The sequence below is a fragment of the Gobio gobio genome, assembly GCF_949357685.1.
Source record: "Gobio gobio genome assembly, chromosome: 11".
Lineage (NCBI taxonomy): Eukaryota > Metazoa > Chordata > Actinopteri > Cypriniformes > Gobionidae > Gobio > Gobio gobio.
Window position 1 is genome coordinate 38,955,622 of NC_137104.1, and position 21,325 is coordinate 38,976,946.

The 21,325-nt window shown below is 36.8% G+C and overlaps 3 protein-coding genes across 5 annotated transcripts in view; 2 read left to right on the forward strand and 1 right to left on the reverse strand.

Moving 5' to 3' along the window:
* Window positions 1-5,526, forward strand: part of LOC307133831 (germ cell-specific gene 1-like protein) — a 15,232-nt gene extending 9,706 nt beyond the window's left edge. For 2 of the 3 annotated variants that reach the window (XM_079829132.1, XM_079829130.1), the window contains 4 exons: window positions 395-442; window positions 532-690; window positions 784-895; window positions 4,706-5,526. In XM_079829132.1, the coding sequence (XP_079685258.1) occupies window positions 395-442; window positions 532-690; window positions 784-895; window positions 4,706-5,105 (719 nt within the window). In that variant the 3' untranslated portion in view covers window positions 5,106-5,526. The remainder of the gene's footprint in view (window positions 1-394; window positions 443-531; window positions 691-783; window positions 896-4,705) is intronic. The other variant, XM_079829131.1, reaches the window with a different exon arrangement.
* Window positions 1-21,325, forward strand: part of LOC307133598 (craniofacial development protein 2-like) — a 1,416,430-nt gene that overhangs the window by 425,469 nt on the left and 969,636 nt on the right. The gene's annotated exons all lie outside the window — the stretch shown is intronic.
* rcvrn3 (recoverin 3) lies at window positions 6,768-19,373 on the reverse strand. Its single transcript, XM_079828935.1, has 4 exons — window positions 19,302-19,373; window positions 16,027-16,414; window positions 10,036-10,147; window positions 6,768-8,240 (listed from the first exon to the last, which is right to left on the reverse strand). Exons 2-4 carry the CDS (start codon window positions 16,405-16,407, stop codon window positions 8,158-8,160), a joined length of 576 nt encoding a protein of 191 aa, XP_079685061.1. The 5' UTR covers window positions 16,408-16,414; window positions 19,302-19,373; the 3' UTR covers window positions 6,768-8,157.

Here is a 21,325-nt window from a genome sequence, read left to right on the forward strand (position 1 = left end):
ATGTGGATGGATGGATATGTGGATGGATGGATGGATGGATGGATACAGACAGACAGACAATGATGGATTGGTGGATAGACAGACAGACGATGAATGGATGGATAGATAGATAGATAGATAGATAGATAGATAGATGGATGGATGGATGGATGGATGGATGGATGGATGGATGGATGGATGGATGGATGGATGGATGGATGGATGGATGGATGGATGGATAGATAGATAGATAGATAGATAGATAGATAGATAGATAGATAGATAGATAGATAGATAGATAGATAGATAGATAGATAGATAGATAGATAGATAGATAGATAGATAGATAGATAGATAGATAGATAGATAGATAGATCAAGAAACGGTTGGCAAAGACTGTGCTTATTCTTCACAGGTGAGAAATGTCGGAGCTTCATTGAACTGACCCCTGGAGAAACACAAGGTGAGATATATTTTTTAGCTATACATGTAGAAAAACTCTTAGAATTGACATGAAATAGCTCATTTCTGTTTCTGCTTCACATCCTGTAGGAGTTCTGTGGCTCTCAGTCATATCAGAGTTTGCATACATCAGCCTCTTGGCGTTGGGCTTTCTTCTGATGTGGGTGGAATTGCTGCTCCTGTGTCTGAATAAGGAATTGTATGCGCTCAAGATCAATGCTTATGCTGCCATGTGCACTGTGCTGTCCGGTGAGTTTATGAGAGCTTTGGGGGGGGTGTATGGATATTATTCAGTATGCAACAGAGACAAACAGGGAGAACAATATCTTTTCTACATTTTAGGTCTGATGGGAATGGTGGCACATATGATGTATACAACAGTATTCCAGATGACCGTCAGCATTGGGCCCAAAGACTGGAGACCACAGACCTGGGACTACGGCTGGTCGTTTGCGTAAGTCTCCATCTTTCTCTTGTCCATGTTTTTATTCTACCATTCTTCTACTCTCTACTGCTCTATTTCTGTGCTTTTCTTTTTTTCTTTCTATAAAATAGCTGCAATATATAGTGGGCTCAAAGGTCTGAGATGGAATTGAAAATATCTCAGGCATAACATTATGACTTAATATTGTGTTGGTTCCCCTTTTGCTGGCAAGACAGCCCTGACCCGTTGATGCATGGACTCCACTAGACCCCTGAAGGTGTGCTGTGGTATCGGGCAACAAGATGTTAGCAATAGATCCTTTAAGTCCTGTAAGTTGCGAGGTTGGGACTTGTTTGTTCAGCACATTCCACAGATGCTTGATTGAATTGAAATCTGGGGAATTTGGTGGGCAAGTCAACACCTCCCATGGCCGCACATGAACCTGTCGCCGGTTCACCACGGTTCCTTCCTTAGACCACTTTTGATAGATATTGACCACTGCAGACTGGGAACACCCCACAAGAGCTGCAGTTTTGGAGATGCTCTGACCCAGTCGTCTAGCCATCACAATTTGGCCCTTATCAAACGCGCTCAAATCCTTACGCTTGCCCATTTTTCCTGCTTCTAATTCATCAACTTTGAGGACAAAATGTTCACTTGCTGCACTTGATATATATATATATTTCAAATAATGCTGTTCTTTGCTGCTGTTCAACTTTCTATTAATTAAAATATCCTGACAAAATACATCACAGTTTCCATAAAAATAAGCAACACAACTGTTTTCAACATGGATAATAATAATGTTTCATGAGCACCAAATCAGCATATTAGAATGATTTCAGAAGGATCATTTGAATAAAGGCATAATGATGCTGAAAATTCAGAAATACATTACATTTTAAAATATATTAAAATAGAACAGTTATTTTAAATATTATGATATAATATATATTATAATATTATAGTAATAATATTACTGTATATTTGATCAAATAAATGCAGCCTTGTTGAGCATAAGAGACTTGTTTCAAAATTATAAAATATCTTACCAAACAACTTTTGAACTTTGTTCATCATTAAAAAAATATATTTTTGGAATAATTTCACACTTAAAGGGATAGTTCACCCAAAAATGAAAATGTGCTGTTTATTTGACTAATTTAATAGATTCATCCAAGATATGTCCATTTTTTTCTTCAGTAGAACAGTTAAAAAATGTTTTTGCTGAATCGTGGTGCTCTGTGATTCATATAATGGAAGTCAATGGGTGCCATCACATCAGATAAAAAAAACAAACATATGCAGACAAAAACAAAATTCATATCCACGGCTCCTGCACTCTAAAAACGTTTACTATGATTTACTCAATTTTTTTGGTGAAACATTTTTACACTAATAAAATTGAGTAAATTTTAAAGCAGAGAAATCAATTACATACACCATATGAGCTGAGCAAATGCAAGTAAACAAATTAAGTAGATCTGTGTAACTACATTTGGTACATTTACAAATAAAATTGAGTTGAAAAAAATTGAGGAAAAACATTTAAAAAACAATATTTAAGAGTAAAATTAACTGTTTTTATTTGTGAGTAATATTAACTCTTATAGTATAACTTTAATTTCCTCTAAACCTTTGTAAAATACTCCACACAACCACACTTATACATGACAATGGCCTTTATTGTCGATGAGTAAAGCAAAACAGCATATTACAGTTTTGATAGTATACAATATTTTACAACATATTTACAACATTTAAACTCATGTAACAAACATTTTTGAAGTAAAAATTAAACATTTAAAAGTAATTCAAGTGTAATCAACCTGTCTGTTATCCAATTTCCACCGTATCAGCGCCGTTTCTCGAGCCTGAGATGGACTAACGTTAGCGCTCTGCGGGTGGACTTTGAACTTCAGACCGCCGTCCTGCATTTCACTCGTAGCTCAAAGATGCTGCAACGCGCCTGACTCCATAACCTGCCAATAAACAAACAGTGCACAGTTTTAAGAACATTTTATCATCCAAATTAATTATATTCATTATCTTAAGGAATAAAGTTGTGTGTTTTGAGCAAGGAGTGAAGCACCAGGGGCTTCAAAGACAGATGCAGCACTCGTTTAACGTTAATCACATTGCGTCACACTGTATGTTGTTTTGCATTAAATAAAAAGATTTTAAGCTCAGTAATGATTTTATAGATAAAAAACACACACAAACCTGAATTTCACAGAAGAAATGTTCCAATTCTGCGACGCTGAGGAGAAGAAACTTCTCTGGAGACTGATAGAGAATTCAAAAAGCAGCCTCAATCAACCGTCGAGCCGTCATCACGTCAAGGGGCGGGGGAGGGGTGCAGTGTTATAATCGAGTAAACGTACTAAATTTCTTCAGTGCTTGTTAAATATTAATAATCTTGATTTGAATTGTTATATTTTTGGTTCTTGAAACGGATCGATTTAATTCTCCCTTCTCAAATATTTTGATAGAAATTTCATAAATATATTAAGTATATTTGAAATAAATAATTGGTTATTCGAACACTAAATTCTTTTAGTGAAAAAAACTTAAATATAACTGTAAATTTGAGACAAAATTAACTGTTGGATTTTTAATCAATTATTTTGGTATGTTCAACTCAAAATATCAAATAAATGATATTTAGAAATTTTATTAAGTTAATAAAGTTAATTATTACTGTGATATTTTAGCCTGGCGTGGCCATACTCAATTCTAGTCAGAATTTGAGTCTGGTACCGCTCCATTGAGCTTTGATTATGGGGCGTGTTTCAACCGTGCCAGGAAAGACCTCAATTGGATAGACCCACAACCAATCAGAGCAACGGAGCGACGCGTAACGTTAGTTGTCAAATGTCAACAGAACTCAACTGCACTGTGTTGCCAAGTCCGTGTTTTTCTCCATGTCCGCGGGTTGAAGCGACCCCAATTATGTGATTATATAAACCCAGGAATGCGAATTTTAGCAAGCAACCTTGCCAAAATAACATATTTTGCCAACCAAACGCCATTTTTTTCCGGAGAACACCCCGGAAAGTTATTGTTTTGGGCTATAGTTTTGAGTAGCAATTGTGCGCGACATTGCAAAAACACTTGGAAACCCTGTCTGCACGCACGCTGGATTAAGTAACGTTACAAGAAAAAGATGAGTGTAAACGATCTTTGCCAGTAATAAAATTATTTAAGGATACACAGAGTACTTACCAACACGATCATCGTTTCTGAGAGAAATAGTGAAGGTGAATGCATATACGAACAAGTTCTCCGTTTAGGATAAGAGCAAATTCAACCCAAGAGCCTTCGTTGACGTGGATGATTACGTTACTGTTTATCATCTGTCCATCATCGTCTAAAGCCCACCCTGACAATTTCATTGGTCCGAACAGTTTCTGTTCGGGCATAATTACTCCTCTATGGAGCGAGTCCAGACCGAATTGCCCGAGCAAAAAAAATTGTGGGCGGGGCTAAATTCGGCTGGCATCCAGGCTAGTGATATTTACTAAGCCACCGGATTATTTTTTAGAGTGTGGCGATACATTGATGTTTTAAGAAGCGAAACGATCGGTCTATGCAAGAAACTGGACATTTATTTACAACATTTATTTTGTTTTGACTGCAAACTTTGCATATGTTTTTTGAATGAATTGGCACCCATTGACTTCCATTACATAAATCACAGAGGACCACAGTTCAGCAAAAAAAAATCTTTACTGTTCTATTGAAGGAAAAAAGATCTTGGATTGGGTGAGTAAATTAACAGCAAATTTTCATTTTTTGGGTGAACTATCCCTTTAAGTTTCCATTGTTGCTCCTCCACAGCATGGCGTGGATCTCCTTCAGCTGTTGCATGGCAGCAGCCGTATTCACCCTGAACTCTTACACCAAAACTCTGATCGAGATGAAGCACCGTGCCCGGATCCGTCTGGAGGAGGCCCGTGCCGCCAACCACGCGCCACCCTATGATGAGGTCATCACGACCGGTGGTGGAAGCCTCTACTCTGTCAGCCAACTGGTTCAGCAATGCCAGAAGGGTGCGTTTATCGACACTATGTGGACCCCCAGGGACGAAGAGTCTGGTGGGGGTATGGTGGGGGCAAAAAGTCCTCACGGACTAGTACTGGTGGGGGGGTGCAGGAGAGAGGGATGCGAAGACTGCGAGAGAGAAATGGATGAGATGGAAGATGCTTTAGAGAGGGAAGGGAATGACGAAATGTGCTGAGGAGACATGGACAGCACATAATAAGGTCTGGCTCTGAACGGGACATTTGTACAGAATAACGGTCTAAACTACAGGACGTCCTTCATCAATAGCAGCATCAGTGACCAAGTTTATATGCATATCATTTTCTAATTAAGATCCATACTTTGGTTAAGCCTTTATTCTGAAAAAAGACGTTTACATGCTTTGCAGCTATTGAAATATTCCGTATAAACACACGTGGGGGTTCTTTCCCTTTTATTTTTTTCTCAATATTCTGATGCATTGAGTAATTTTGGACTGTAATTTAAGCAATAAAAGTCCTTACAGTTGCACACAAGAGTGGGACCCATTGTGTCAATTGCAAAATGTAGATCAAACATTCTTTTACTCTTTGTAAAATATTGAATTTAAATTTTTAATAATAAAAAAAATGAATGTCCTCTTCGCTCAAATCTTTCTTCAATAATTTGTGTTCACTCTCAGATCGAGAGTTTTAGCTTCAGGAATTCCGTTTTTAATCATGTCTGGGAGGCTCATTCGGATGACATCTGGCTCTCTAGGTTATGTCAATCTCTGTAATCATTCTTCACTTCCTTAAATTTTGTTTTTTTTTAATAAGAGCGCCAAGCACAAGATCACATAACCTGAATATACAACAAGATGGAATGATGGACAGATTACAACAAACAGAGGAATTCCAGCAGCTTTAGACAGATGCTTTCGAAAGCTGGACAGAAGATTATGTGAATAATCTCCTCAGTAAGAGACCGAGATCAAGTGAGAAATGGAGAGAATGAGAAAGAATGGTACAAAAGAAAATCAAAATCACTAAGGGCAAGAGAGGAGAAATACTTTTTCTTATGTTTTAAGAGAATGTTGTCTCAAGGTTACAGCAGGCCTATTTATGGTAAACACTTGGATTTGTTGTCATTTTTAAAAAGTTTAAAACTCTGGCCAAAGACTGACCAAAAATGTTAAAATACTTGTGATTATGTCAACTTTACACCACTGTAATGCAATAATAATATTAGGAACAAAATGTGATATTTAGTGCAAAAATAAACCATGTAAAGCTTGTTTGGATGAAATTAAAATAAAAGGCAATGAGACCATATCTCAGGGGTTTTCAATCTTTAGATATTAATAATGATAATCCCAAATATGATCATCCCTGTGTGAGGGACCCCCATCCTAAAATTTATAAGGCACCTGTCTTTTATAAACACTCAATTTATACACAAAAATATAAATTAATATAAAATAATAATAATAATAAAATCAGCTACATTATTATATATTTTGTTATATTAGTAATGTATTATTATATGTACTATTTATTTTTTGCTTATTTAATTTATTTTAATCACATTTTTATTAAATAGTTTTTTATAATTTTTGTATTTTTTATTTATATTTATATTGTATTTTATTTATTTTATTTTAATCTAATTTAATTTATTTAGCAGATTAATAACTAACTTTTTTAATGACTTTTTTTATTTATTTCATTATTCATTTACTTAGATCAAATGTATTGCTTTACTCATTTATTTCAAAATAATAATTTATTTATTTTCTTAACAGTTTTTTTCTAGACTTTTCCACGGACCCCCTGTCACTCTCTTGCGGCCCCCTGCAGTTTGAAAACCCCTGCCATATCTTAACATGAGGGAATAATCAAACATCTTTAACAACTTCATTGGTTTCAATCACATTTTGATACAAAAGCAAACATCAACTGAACATGAACCTACAACCTAAAAAAGTCTATTATAATTACTCTATAAGGTATGTGATTAAAAGTGCCTTACAAACCACTAATTCAACAAATGCATGGCAGAAATCAAATATACTCTTAAAGGTGCAGTGTGCAATATTTACCTTAGAATGAGCCATTTCTATCTACATACACCGCGGGTCCCCTTGCAGTGAAATCGCCATTTTGCGGCGTCAATTTTCTACAGTAGCCCTTAACGGACAAACTGCACTACAGACCGCTAGCTACTCTCTGTCTCAGACAACGGCTTATTTGTCCTGTGTCGGCCCCCGTAGCTTCTCTGTGTGCTTCGAAAGGGAGGGGTGAGCGGTTGCAATTCGCAACCTCACTGCTAGATGACGCAAAAATGTACACAGTGCCCCTTTAACTTAGATATTACGGTTAAAATAGAATGCACTATTTTTTAAACAGATATCTAGTTCTTAAAGGGTTGCTTCAGCAATTAGCATTAAGCTTTGTATCAGTAGAAACCCGGTAGTATATTCGTATGATCATGCTGTGAGGCCATGACTGTGAGGCCGTGAATGAATGACAATGCGGCCGTGAATGAATGCCGGGTGGCCGTGCTCATTTTAGTTTCGGTATAGAATCAGCACCAATTGAGGGGGAAGGTTGCTTGAATTGTTGGTTCATTAGCCCATTATTCTTAATGAAAAACACAACAAAACAGTACAATGACAAACTCACTTAAATAGGCGCGTTTACATTTCGCTTTGAAACCAAATCTTCCGTGATCATCTGGTCTGTCAGCTCCTCACTCTCTGATGAATGAAATTGACTCCTGCTGTTGGTCTGTGCGCCGACTCTCGTTCGCCTCACGCTGTATTGAGCAGACACGTTGAGTTTTTTAATTGTAGTGTCTGTTCTCTAACTGAACTAAATTATTTTATTACTATATAAATGAACACAACGGTGGGGTGGTGCCGCGGTGGGCAAGAGATGTAACCAGTAGGCGTGGCTTGGGAGTGGCCTTGTAGGCAGCGAAGCAAGTGCATTCTGGGAGTTGTTGTCTTTCATCCATATGAGCCAAAAATACATTTTCTGGCTTTTCTCAGTCTAGACGGCACCAACTTCTAAAATAATTTCACATTTCTACTACATAAATGACCCAATTTAAATACACATTCATCTTTCCAGCGGTGAAGTACCCCTTTAATGAAAATAAAACTAGCAGAATACAACGGTGACAAATTAAGAATGGTGAATTTTTAATGAGAACATTTAATATACAACAAATGCACATGGATTAAAGGATAACAAAACTGCCGTTTGCATGATCATGATTATGTTGGATCATTTATGGTCATACTGAATGAGCCGTAGTGCAGTGTCGCTTTCTTGGACAGCTTGGATGAACTCCCCTTCTGCGATCCGCTCTGCATGTGTGAGAAAGAATTTACTATGAAAATGTTGTTTGCAAGCTAATATCTATGGAAGCTCGTTTCCGCCATGAAATACTTAAAGTTTGAAAATCACGTTTTTAATGTTGTTTATATATCTATGTGGTGTTTTTAATATGCTTTCAGACAAACCATGTGCAAATTCATAAGTCAAAACCATTGTTGAGTATTTTCTCTATAAAACTGCAGTGAACCAAAGACAGTCTCAAAAAACAAGCAGCAACCTCTCCCAATTTCTCTTGAAGCCAATACAGAAGTGACTTCAACTGCAATTCGTCGACTGCAGAATCTCAGAATCTCATTGAGCCCCATGTTAAAATGCTCAACTTTACAGCAGAAAAAAACATGTTTACAGCCTGGTACAAATTGTGGTTTTGGTCTATACAGCTAATTTTGCCCTTCATGGCAACTGTGAGGGGGGTGAATTTTTTTTATAACTCATTCGTTTAAATAATATTAAGCCTTAAAGTTCTGCATAATTAAGGGTGTGGCCACTTGAGTGACAGGTGGATTGCCGCTTCTGTCACTAGCCTTTTTTTTTTTATTAATGCCATAACCAGAACAACACAACGAGACATATTAATTTGCTGTCACTACTAGCCGTTTGTGTGCTGTCTGTTAGTCATCACGTCACCCATTTTCTGTTATCCGGGAGTGAGGCACGGTGACGCACTACCAAGATGGCAACGGCCGACTTTAGGCTTCAAAAATGCTCTTCAGAAACCGGTGACACGGACACTACGTCCACATATTTTTACAGTCTATGTCAAAAACACGGTTTGAAATCGCTGGTGTTTCTTACGTCTCAAACGACCTTGTAACCAATCACTTCAATGTGTGGGCGGAATTTAGCATATCATTAACTGCTGTGAAGCAGGGGAGTCTCGAGAAGCCAGATTATACTTTTTTATATGAAAAATCGGGTACATTTAGCAATATAGCGCATGAACTATGTATATGATGTATATTATGATGAACTACTGTATATGCCTTACTCTTCTGAATTTCTGAGTTGATCAAAGCGTTTCTAAGGATGCTGATTTTTAGAAGGCAGTTGTCTGACTCATGGTTTGTGTAACATTAGCAACACATTATTAGCTGTTTGATAATGTAGTCAAGCAAAAGGCTAATCATATTAATTACCGTTATTGTGTCCGACGTTGTAGAGAGTGATACCTTTGTGCAGCGTTTACTACAGTAACTTTATTAAAAGTTGACCGAGTGGATCTCTGAGCTGGTGTGAGTGAGTGGAGGCGGGGATAATTTGCATATTCATGGTCTGCATATACTAAAAACGTTTCAATATGTCATTTTGGTGATCAAAGATGAGTTTTTAAGGGATACAATTATTGACTACAGGCGGACTTTAAAAACTAAATTTCCAAAAAGAATTGTGAAAAAAGCTATGCGAGTTTCTATCTCACAGTTCTGGCATTCTTCTCAGAATTGTGATGTGATATTGAGATATAAATTCGGACTTTTTTTCCTGCACATGCGCATTTTTTTCTTAATTCTGACTTTTTTCCCTTGCCATTCCGAGTTTATATCTCACAGTTCTGAAAAAAACTCTTTTTTCTCAGAATTGTAAGATTAAAAACTCGCAATTGTGAGTTATACAGTCCAAATCGTGACATGTAAACTGTAAAAGAAAAAAAAAGAATTGTGAGATAAAAAAGGTGGTTGTGATTTTTTTTTATGTCTCATTCCGTGGCGTTTACAAGCTTCCATAAATATATAATAACTAAGAACGGGTCATCTTTAGTTTTCTTACCATTGTCCTTTTTGTCAAAGATCACCCAGAGTTTCTCTGCTCTCTTCTCTGGTGTGCTTTCGTCACTGGGAAGATTTGCCTGCTTCTCTTTGGGTATCAGTTTGAAAAGGGCCTGATGGGAAATCCAAGAGAGCTGAATCAAGTTACTGGCTTTAATGAAGCCACGAATCACAAAATTAGAATAAAGTTTAGTCGTTTTTTAACATGAGAAATGTCAAGACCCATAAAACACTGTATAACTTTAATACAATAGTATAGTCAGGGCCGTAGCTAGGGTTACCCGGAGCCCGGAGAAAGTTAATGCTTCCGGGGCAGTGTGGGGGTTTGGTGGTTTCCCCCTAGGATTAAATTGTGTGGTGGTAGGGGGTTTGGGGACTAGAAATCTCGTTCTGTGAATCATCACAACCTTTCACCCTGTAATAGTAGTCCTTTAAAATAGCAATAGTAAAATGGTAATATTCTTTTAACAAATAATTATGACTTTTTCTGTTCAGAGGTTGTTGTTGGCCAATACATGTGCCTATTCTTTGGATAACATCTTATGACGCACAAAGAGGTATTTCCTAATCTGTTATTTTGTTCTGTAATCCATGCTTAGCTCAGTTTGAATGGATTCTGTTAGGCTATGTGCTAAATTTATTTCCCCTCGCATTCCCTCAGTCCTCTGTCTGCTTGGCCTGACTGCTATATATGTCTTACCCCTCCTTTAGAGCTTAACTTGCTTGTTTGGTGATTTGTTTGCATCCTGATTTGACTCACCCTAATATAACTGAAGTTACCTAACAATAGGTCAATACAAATAGAGGAAATGGTGCCAGTTGTGCCAATCTTACTTAAGAGCTTTGGCAGATAAAGAAGACAGCCGTGTCTGGAGTGCTCTTCTAACCCAAAATATAAATCTGCATGACCCGGAACAGACGTTCAATTAAATGAACCAGTCTGCAACTTTTCAAACCGTAAAAAATATCAATATCTTGAACATATATGCTGAAAAGGAAATGAGAACATTTTCAGCAAATTACTATATCAATTTCGGTCTGTTTACACAAAACTATTGGAAGAATATTGTACGTAAGGCCTGTTCACACCAAGAAAAACTATAACTATAACTACAACTAAAAAGTTTAATAATCGTTCAAATTATTTGAGAATAGAAAAGTCCACAACACATCACGACTATAATAAGGACACAGAGGAATGATGTCATTGGAATCACTTTCAGAAAGATTTTTTCCAGATGGTGAATGATTAACAGCCAATAAGAATCAGAAGCCGCAGACAACATAACTGCAGCACGCACTTACAATAAACAGGATGTTATGTTGCGTTGGTGTGGACACTAGTTATTTACCCTAGTAGTGTGAGCAGGCCTTTAGTCATTTTGGAACTTGACAAACCCCATTCATTTTTACTGAATGCGATGCAATGTGAACTTTCTCTTTCTGAAAGTCATACTGGTTTGGAACGACATGTGAGTAAATGACAAAAAAAATATTTCGTCATTTACTCACATGTCGTTCCAAACAGAATTCATAACGCAACACAAATAGGCCTATACACTCGAAAAATATATTTTCTGATGCTGTTCACTAAACAATTTATTGTAATTCAACACCATTGGATTAGGTTTCTGATCAGGTTCAAATTTGATTGCTTTATGTTCAATTTACTTGAAATGGTTACTTTTTTACTTTATTTTTTCATTTTCTGATCAAATTTTGGTCTAGTAAAAAATATTTTTCACTGAAGCAACATATGCAGGACTCAATCAAACAGGACTTTCACTTCCCATCCTGCTTGAATTGGGAAAGTAAATGTTGAAATTGTGTTATTTTAAAGTTGCAGTCTGTAAGTTTTGCCTCTGTGTCGCATCTCTGTTTGAAACCTGCAATTGCAGTTATTTGCAGAGTTATCATTTGTACGTGAGTTGTGCATTGGCGGTTCCTTAGCGCGGATGAATGTAATGTTTTGAGGAGTTTGTGTGGCTTGCTGTCAGTCACTGCACCGTTGTGGATACTGTACTTCAGAATCACAGATTCTACGTCTTGAGCCCCATTTGGACAGTGGTGAGTTTGAAAATCACATTTCATTTGTTCAGACTCATGCCATTGAGAATTTGCTATAAATATATTTACAAAGTTGGAATGCTGCACTTTAAAACGACACCAAACTTGGCAATTTTCATGGACAAGGGAAGTGTAATTCTCTCAGAAAACATACAAATAAAGATACTTTAAAATGTTTAATGGCTATTTGGAGCATTGGGATTAATTAACTCATTTTTGGGAAAACCTCAAATTTTCACATTTTGCCTGTAGATCGTAATTAGCAAGTGCACATTCCGATTCATTTTGCCAGCACGGGTTACATATTTAGTTTGTTGTTATATAAATCACAGGACTAAACAATATGTTGCTTCAGTAAAAATATTTGGAAAGTTTTTAATAGACCAAAACATCAGAAAACAAGTTACATCAAAGCATTCACAACAGGTCAGCAGAGTGTTCAGTGTCCACTGTAAACCCTAATGCTCAAAATAATTAATTGGTTTGAATAGAGCCCACTCAAATTAAACAACTGAGTTAAATCAAATTACATTTTATGAGTATTTTAGAATTTTCTTTTTCTTTTGAGTTCTTAAAACTGACACATTTTAAGTAATCTGAATTGTTTCATTGTTTTGAGTTATATGAAATTGTTTCTTTTAACCCTCTGGTGCTCTTCGTTTAGGGGTTGCATTGGTTGTCTTCCCGGTCATAAGTGACCGGACACCTAAAAATTAAACTTTCTTCCACCCCAGTAAAACCAATGCAATTTATTTTTCTTCAATAATATTTTTTTTCTTTTTAATTTTGTATTTTGAGATGATTTGATGGTATTTTTTTATATTTATGCAATAATTATGGTCTATTTTTGCAATTGAAAACATTTTTTTTTAATTATTGCAGTATATCAGGTTAAAATAGAGACAAGGCCTTCAAAATATTTTTTTTGAAGGCAGATTAGCGCCCTCTTTTGGAATTATTTAAGAAATCATGCAACCATGGGTGTAATCACTAGAGGTCTCTATGGAGAGGCTTGAGAATTCCCTAGTTCTGTTTTGAACACATTTAATGATTTTTTTGTTGTTGTTGATGGATTTGAATATATATTTAAAAAAAAATCTCAAAGACTATTTATTATAAAGTTTTGGATATTTTTTTTGTTTTGTTAGAAATAGAGATTTTTTTTTCTGTGAATTTGTGTTTTTGCAGATTTCCCATTCATTTCCTATGGTGTCATTTTTGACCGAAGAGCATAAGTGGGAGTATTTTTTTACGACCACTTAGCATGCTCGAATCATGCTCTCAATTTTTTTGTGTGTTTACATACCTAATGCTAGAAAAGTCACCAAGTTTCATATCATTCTTCATATCATTCACAGGGTGCGTGTGTGTGTGTGAGTGGATGTGTCAATTTCACACTCTTGATGTTTTAGAGTGTCACCCTTTTACTGCTGTGTACTTTTTTTCAGCATTGTGGCCGATTTGTAGATTGTACACGCAAATATTCGGTGAATTTTGTGTTTTTGCCGATTTCCCATTCATTTCCTGGTCGGTCATTTATGACCGAAGACAATGAACGCTACTTTTTTTTTACGACCAATTAGCATGCTCGAATCATGACCCCAATTGTTTTGTGTGTTTACATACCTAATGCAAGAAAAGTCACCAAGTTTTATATCATTCCGATGAAGCTGTGATTTTTAACATTTCAAAACTTTTCCAGGCAGGCTTTACCGTAGAGCACCAGAGGGTGAGTTTAGACTAACTTAAGTTTAACTGAAACTGGGCTGGGATTTCTATTTCCCAGCATGCTTTGCCATGACACTCAAAAGGGACAGTAAATGCCAAAATTAAATGTTATATTATGTTTTTTTGTGTGCAAGATAGTGCTTAATGTTTAATGCTGGTTGGAACATATTATTTATATTTATATTATTTCCCCAAAAAAAAAAAAAAAAAGGTAGTTTCAAGTCACATTTCCTTTTTTCAAGAGCTGTTTTTTTTTTTGTAGGTTTACCATCATGGTGATGATTGGAGCATGAGCTTTGAGAACAGATATATGTTAAATGTATTATATTGCTGCCCTCGTTCAGCAAGTGCTATGCTAATGCTACCAAAGCATTTTGTAACCAATTAGCAAGGTGACATTTATTGAATTAGCTAGTTAAAGTTTCCACTACTACATTTTTTAGATTACATGATATTTTTAAGTTAATTACCTTACTCAAATGTTTCAAGTTCAGAGCAATTAAAATGTATGATTACAAAATAAAACTCTGCAAGTTCTGCTTACTTAAACTTTGAATTTTTTTACTAATCCTCAAATACCTGAATACCTTGATTCTTTTGAGTTTTGCCTACTTATTCGGGTTTACAGTGTTGTCATAATCCAAAAGAAAACCCTGCATTGATGTAATATTACACTATTTATTTGTGAATTAAAGTTGACTGTCTCCAGATGATATAACATAAATAAGGGATATCATTTATTCTGTTGATTCATCAGCAACATCTCTGTCCAACACCCTACACTACTCCCTGGGAAATTGATCGGCCTTTTCTGAGAAGGAGGCTTAAGAGTTGACATGTCATTGAATCCCCCTGTGTCCATGGTCTTAAATCCTGATTGCACATTGAGGCGCTTATCTCTCTCACAGTACCCACCACTGAATCCTTCTGCCTCCCACCGCAATGAGTTCTTATAGAGCTCGGACTTAAGGGTGATGTCACTCCATGCTTCTAATCACTGATCTTAGGTCAGCTTTGATGTTAAATGCTCTTTATGGTTTAATCGTCACTGTCACAACGACCTGTCTGAGACACATTCAATCAGCCGTGATCCCTTATGACTTAGGTGTGGTGTCGCCCCACCAAGCAAACTTACCAGCCCCACCAACCACACTGGTGATATTTTGCAGGCATAAAGGTCAATTGTTCATTGCCAATAGTGTAGCAATATATGAATCACAGTTCACACAGTTCACCCTTTCAAATCAAGCAACTTTCTGTTGCTAAAAGTGGCAAATTTGGGTGGCCAACTTGAACATGAGCGAAATCTGGTTGAGGAACTTTTTTCGGCCAATATCGAAAACTACCGATCACATGGATTTAGAAATGGCTTGATTTTGCCCGCAAAATTTCACAGAGCAATAGTAATTGTGATTGCAACTTTACTGTCTGAAGCTGCGTTTCCACCGCAGGAACTTTCCCCAGGAACTAGGGACTTTGAGGTGGTACTCTGTGTGTTTCGACAGCAGGGACCAGGGTTTAAATGAATTTCCGGGTAAAAATTCCCCCCTCAGAAAGTCCCTGCTTATGAGGTGGTACTTTTTCAAAGTTTAAAACTTTCGGGGGCGGGACTTGGGTGCTGAACATGCTGATTGGTTGACTCCATGCAGCATTTTATTTCAACCACAATTTTTAAAAGTCTGTTGCTTTGTGTACAGTAAGAGCTGTTTGCTATTCGAATAAACAATGGAGTTGAAAAAATACGACCGATGGGCCGACGACAAGGTTCAGTCTTTATTAAGCAAATGCGATGGAAATGCAGACAGCAACAGGTCAGGGGGAAAAAAAGTTCCTGGTAAAAAAAGTTCCAAAAAACTAAGAATGCTCTACATAAAATGCCATTACTCTTCATTTAATTAATAGTCTGGCATTCATTTTTGCTCTATTTCTTAATTGCAGACTTAAGACTAAACCTGTGCATACAGTAAGTCTGGGGGCGGGACTATCTGTTTTTCTGACCAATGACAGATGGAGGGAGTGTTCAGGGGGAAACCTGTTTGGGTAATGCTAGTGGTACAGAATGGACCAACTTCAAGCTAACAAAGCATATCAAAAATCAGAAAAGAAAGAAAAAAACATTCATAGTACATGCTATTTTATGGAGAACAACGCTCCTTCAGCAGCTGTTCTTTTGTGTGAAATCTATTCAATTTCTTACCTGGCTGAGTTCAATCACTTCAGGTTTTGTGATGTAACCATTCTTGTCCACATCAAACAGAGAGAAGGCCCACTCCAGCTTCGAGGTGCACTTGCCTGAAGAGGTCATGTGAAGAGCAACAATGTACTCCTGAAAGTCTAATGTTCCATCATCATTCGTGTCAAAGGACCGAAAGACGTGTTGGGCATAGGTCTTGGCATCGCTGTCGGGGAAGAATTTGCCGTAGATCTCCTCAAACTGTTGTGGTGTGATGCGACCTGAAGGACACTGCTTCTGGAAGTTCTCATACCACTGGGTAATCTCCGCTTCAGAGAACCTGGTGGTCAGCTTGAGGTCATCCAGGATCTCTCTGGGAATCCCTCCACTCTGTGCGTTTCCCATGGCTTCCCTTTGAGTAATATAGAAGAAACTGATGAACAAAGGCTTGAAATTGTGTCCTTAGTAAAGATCGGATGGGAAATAGCACAGCAAACTTAAGACACACAACAAAAAAAGTACTCAATCCGTCAATCTGACAAGAACAAGTGTGGGTCATTTCACCCCAACATATTCTTTTAAATTTGTCATGCAAATAATGCCAAAAACATTCCTTACAATATGGAATGTATAGTGTGTAATTTAAGATTTAACCATTGACAGCCCATAAACAGTTCCCTGCCATTTTTAATATCTTGACCTAAGTCATGTTTTTTGCACTTGATTATCCACCTTTTTCCAATGAGCCAATACTGCCTTTTAGATTATGGGAGGTTTGGGGAAGTTTCACCCAAAAAGACTTAAACATAATTTCAGATCATAAGGTTGCGCCACAAATAATCCATATCTGCCAGTTTGACTGAATGAGCTATAAAATTTCCTTCATGTTCTATTTTCAGACTTCAGGAGAATAACGTAAAAACAGTATTTTAATGTGACATGGTGGTATAACAAGATAAGCAAGAGTCACTGCATTCTTTTCCTCTTGATCATTTTCTGTTTTTTTTCCCCCTTTGTATTCCACTGTAACAGTATGAAAAAAGTTCAAGAGTCACTAATCACTAATCTCTTGTTTTTTCTGCCCAAATCCTCACCCTTGATAGCACACGTACATCACAGAGACGTCTGTTTGATGTCTACATTTACATCTACAATGTCTCTAAGATGTTTCCTGTCAGACGTTAAATAGACATTTAGAAAATGTTTATGAGTTGTTTATGATTTAGAGTGTATGTAAAACAGTTTTTTCTAAGATGTTTATCTGATGTTTTCCAGATTAAGCTCTCTTTATAGCAGACATCTTAGAGACGTACCTGTGCTGTCTGGGACGTCTCTTTCCAGGTTTGTTTTCGCATGGAGGCTTTAAAATGTGATTGTCTCCCATTTTCACTTTTAATCCCTATTAGCAGTGTTTACTGGAATGTTTTAAAGCAGGTAAATACAATATTTATTATCTGTCAAAATGACAGAAATCAAAAATTTTATCACTCAATGTTCCAGTTAACGAAAAATTTTCATTATTTAATTTTCATCATATTACTACAAGACCAGCAGCCATATCACCCCATAGTCCAAGACTGGATTCCCACTGAAGCTAAGCAGGGCTGAGCCTGGTAAGTACCTGGATGGGAGACCTCCTGGCTGGGAAAACTAGGTAGCTGCTGGTAGAGGTGTTAGTGAGGCCAGCAGAGGGCGCTCAGGTGGTCTGTGTGGGTCCTAACACCCCAGTATAGTGATGGGGACACTATACTGTTACAAACACCGTCCTTCGGATGAGACGTTAAACCGAGGTCCTGACTCTCTGTGGTCATTAAAAATCTCAGGATGTCCTTCGATAAAAGAGTAGGGGTGTAACCCCGGCATCCTGGCCAAATTTGCCCATTGCCCTCTGTCCATCATGGCCTCCTAATCATCCCCATATACTGATTGGCTTCATCATTCTGTCTCCTTTCCACCAGTCAGCTGGTGTGTGGTGGGCGTTCTGGCGCAATATGGCTGCCGTCGCATCATCCAAGTGGATGCTACACATTGGTGGTGGTTGAGGAGATTTCCCCCCTTCTATATGTAAAGCGCTTTCAGTACCCAAAAAAAGCGATATATAAATGTAACAAATTATTATTATTACAAAGATATTTAACACATCTATGATATTGCTGTGTTGAAATAATTGAGCTTGAAGGTTATTCATGGTCTGTTGTAGTAATTTGTTATGCTTGTACACTTTTAAATTTCCTTTTAGATGTTCGATGGTTGAGGAGTGAGTATAATCATGTAATATCATTGTACCTCCGTTTGGATTTGGAAAAGGGTGGATAACAGTCCTCAAATTGACTTTCAATTGCTCTTTATCATCCTCTGCTGATAATTAGTATCTGTTTTGCTGAACAAAGATATGACAATACCCCAAACCTAGGGAAAAAAGGAAATGTGACTTTTTTAGTACCTTTTTAAAAAAAAAAATAATATAAATATAAATACTATGTTCCAACCATAGATATAGAAACATAGACGCATCATTAGTGGCTGTTTCTATGGGCTGTCTGCCATATTGGAACGGTCAAAACACAGTTCCATGAACACTCAAGAGCAAGTTGACTGTGTGTCTGCAACCATAGCTAGGCGCATGTATGAATATCTATATCTGCAATAGACATCAGCAGATTATTTTGCTAAACTAACACAATAAAAGACAAAGGTGTCAGCTAACACAACATTAAAAAGTTATAAAAACCTGCAATGCTGAGTAAATGCATATAAAAACACAAACCAACACATTTTCACCTGAGAAAGGTTATCAAATTAAAATCTTGGCAGTTTCACAACCAGAAGCTGTGCAATGTTGTGGCATCACTGATTCTTACTGTGAATGATGGAACGCTGACCGTTCCAAGATGGCGGGCATGCCAACGTCGGATGTGGATTCTACATATGCATATACGTATACATCTTAGTGAAAACAGTCAGTAGCTGTGCCTTACAAGTCATTGTGTCCTAATGAACTGCAGTAAACAAAAAAACAGTGTGGTCTATGAGTTTTGGTCAAACTATTTTACAGATTTAGGCTGATATGAGTTCCTTCCATAGCTTTATTTAATGTGCACAGACCGCATTAAACGAAATAATAAAAAAATAACTGTAATTAAATAAACACAGAAGGATGTAAGAAGTTGTATGGAGTAAGCAACTGACTGTGATGCCTTGACAAATGTTTAATGTAGTGATATTTTGATTAGCCTAATATATGCAGCCCAACAAAGAATATGCAAGATCTGATTATAAATGGAAAACAACATGCTTACCTGTGGTTGTGGTTGTGGTTCAAGGATGAAGAATCACAGGACAAGTAATCTAGGTGGAGTGTGGAAGAGTTATGAGGCTGTGTTGAAGGAGGTGGCAACTACTTCTCCACACTGGGTTAAGTCAATTACACAAGATTGCCCAAGGCTCAGACAGAAAGAGTACATTTACATTTCATAATGCACAGTGTCTGTTCTGTCCTTTTAACCATGAATTGGATATATGATGTCACATTTTCACTGTTTCAAAATGACTAAAATAAAGTACACACCTTGATGAGATTAAATGGACTACACAGCCAAATGAATGAAAATGAAAATTTCATTCACCCAAAAATGAAAATGATCACATAATTTACTCACCCTCTAGTCATCCTAGGTGTATATGACATTCTTATATTTATATTACAAAAGTCCAATCTAATACAAGCATTAGAATTGGATTCATAGTTGCTCTGTTTTTGAAGTCCATAAAAAGTGCATCTGTCCATCAAATAACATGCTCAACGCGGCTCTGGGGTTTTAATAAAGGCCTTCTGAAGCGAATTGATGCGTTTGTGTAAGAAAAATATCCATATTTAAAACGTTATCAAGTAAACTTTCGGCCGACCGCCTTCCCTGTTCAATATATGGAAAAATTGTTGAAAGTTCCCCTGCCAATCGAACGACTAACACGACCAGGTCCGCTTGTCATGACGTCACGTACGCATCTTGAGTTTCACTTTCAACATTCAACACTTTTCCACGGAAGGCGGTCTGCCGAAAGTTTACGTGATAAAGTTTTAAATATGAATATTTTTCTTACACAAACGCGTCGATTTGCTTCAGAAGGCCTTTATTAACACACCGGAGCCGCGTGGAGCACACTATTTGATGGACAGATGCACTTTTTATGGACTTCAAAAACTGAGCAACTATGAATCAAATTCTAATGCTTGGATTAGGCCGGACTTTTGTAATATAACTCCGATTTTATTCGTCTGAAAGAAGAATGTCATATACACCTAAGATGACTTGAGGGTAATTAAATTATGGGCTAATTTTCATTTTTGGGTGAACTATCCCTTTAAAGACGCATGCAAACGATAAGCTTTCGTGACCGCGCAGCACAGCAACATCACATGTAAGCGCGATAAAGATGATAGTCCAAAATCTCTATCGGTTAATCGTGTCTACCGGTATATCTACCTCAAGAGGTGCAGAGATGTCAACAATTATAGTGTCTAGAGAGAGGGATTTCTGTTCAGATCTTCATAAATCTCATTAAACTAAGTGGTGATGATGGTCTTCTCCTCATGGTGTGCTGCCCAGATTGGCAGCATGTTGATGTACTTTATTTTGACCATTTAAATAAAAATCTATCTATCTTTAATGCAGTTATAAAAAACAGAAGTTTACTTGAAATTCTCATGACTGTGATGCATCATTATTAGATTAATTAAAAACTTTTATTTGAGCATTCACATAATGCATCTTATAACCTTGTAAATCTGGCCCGTTAGTCACCATGATGATAAACTCCAAAAAACCCCACATAACACAAACTTTTCTAAATTAGCATAGCAAAACATTAAACACTACTAAATCTCAACCTCAATACAAAAAAATTATAAAAAATAATTTTAGCATTTACTCTCCCTTTCGAGTGCCATGGCAAAGCATGCTGGGAAATAGCCCAATTCAAGGTAAATTTAAGTTTGTCTAAATGAAAAGAAACAAGTTCATAGAACTCAAAACAATGAAACAATTCAGATTACTTCAAATGTGTCAGTTTCGTGAAATCAAAAGAATGTTCTAAATACTTATAAAAGTTAATCTGATTGAACTCAGTTTGCCTAAACCAATTAATTATTTCGAGTGTTAGGGTTTACAGTCAAAGATCAAATGCACATGACTATCTTTGCTTATAATGTTATGAACAGCAGCTACACTAATTATTTTCCATTTTCTTTTCTGTTTTATCTCGGGATGCCCATCCTGAGGCTATGTCTGCTCCAGTTTCGATCCAGCTTCATACTAAGACTTCA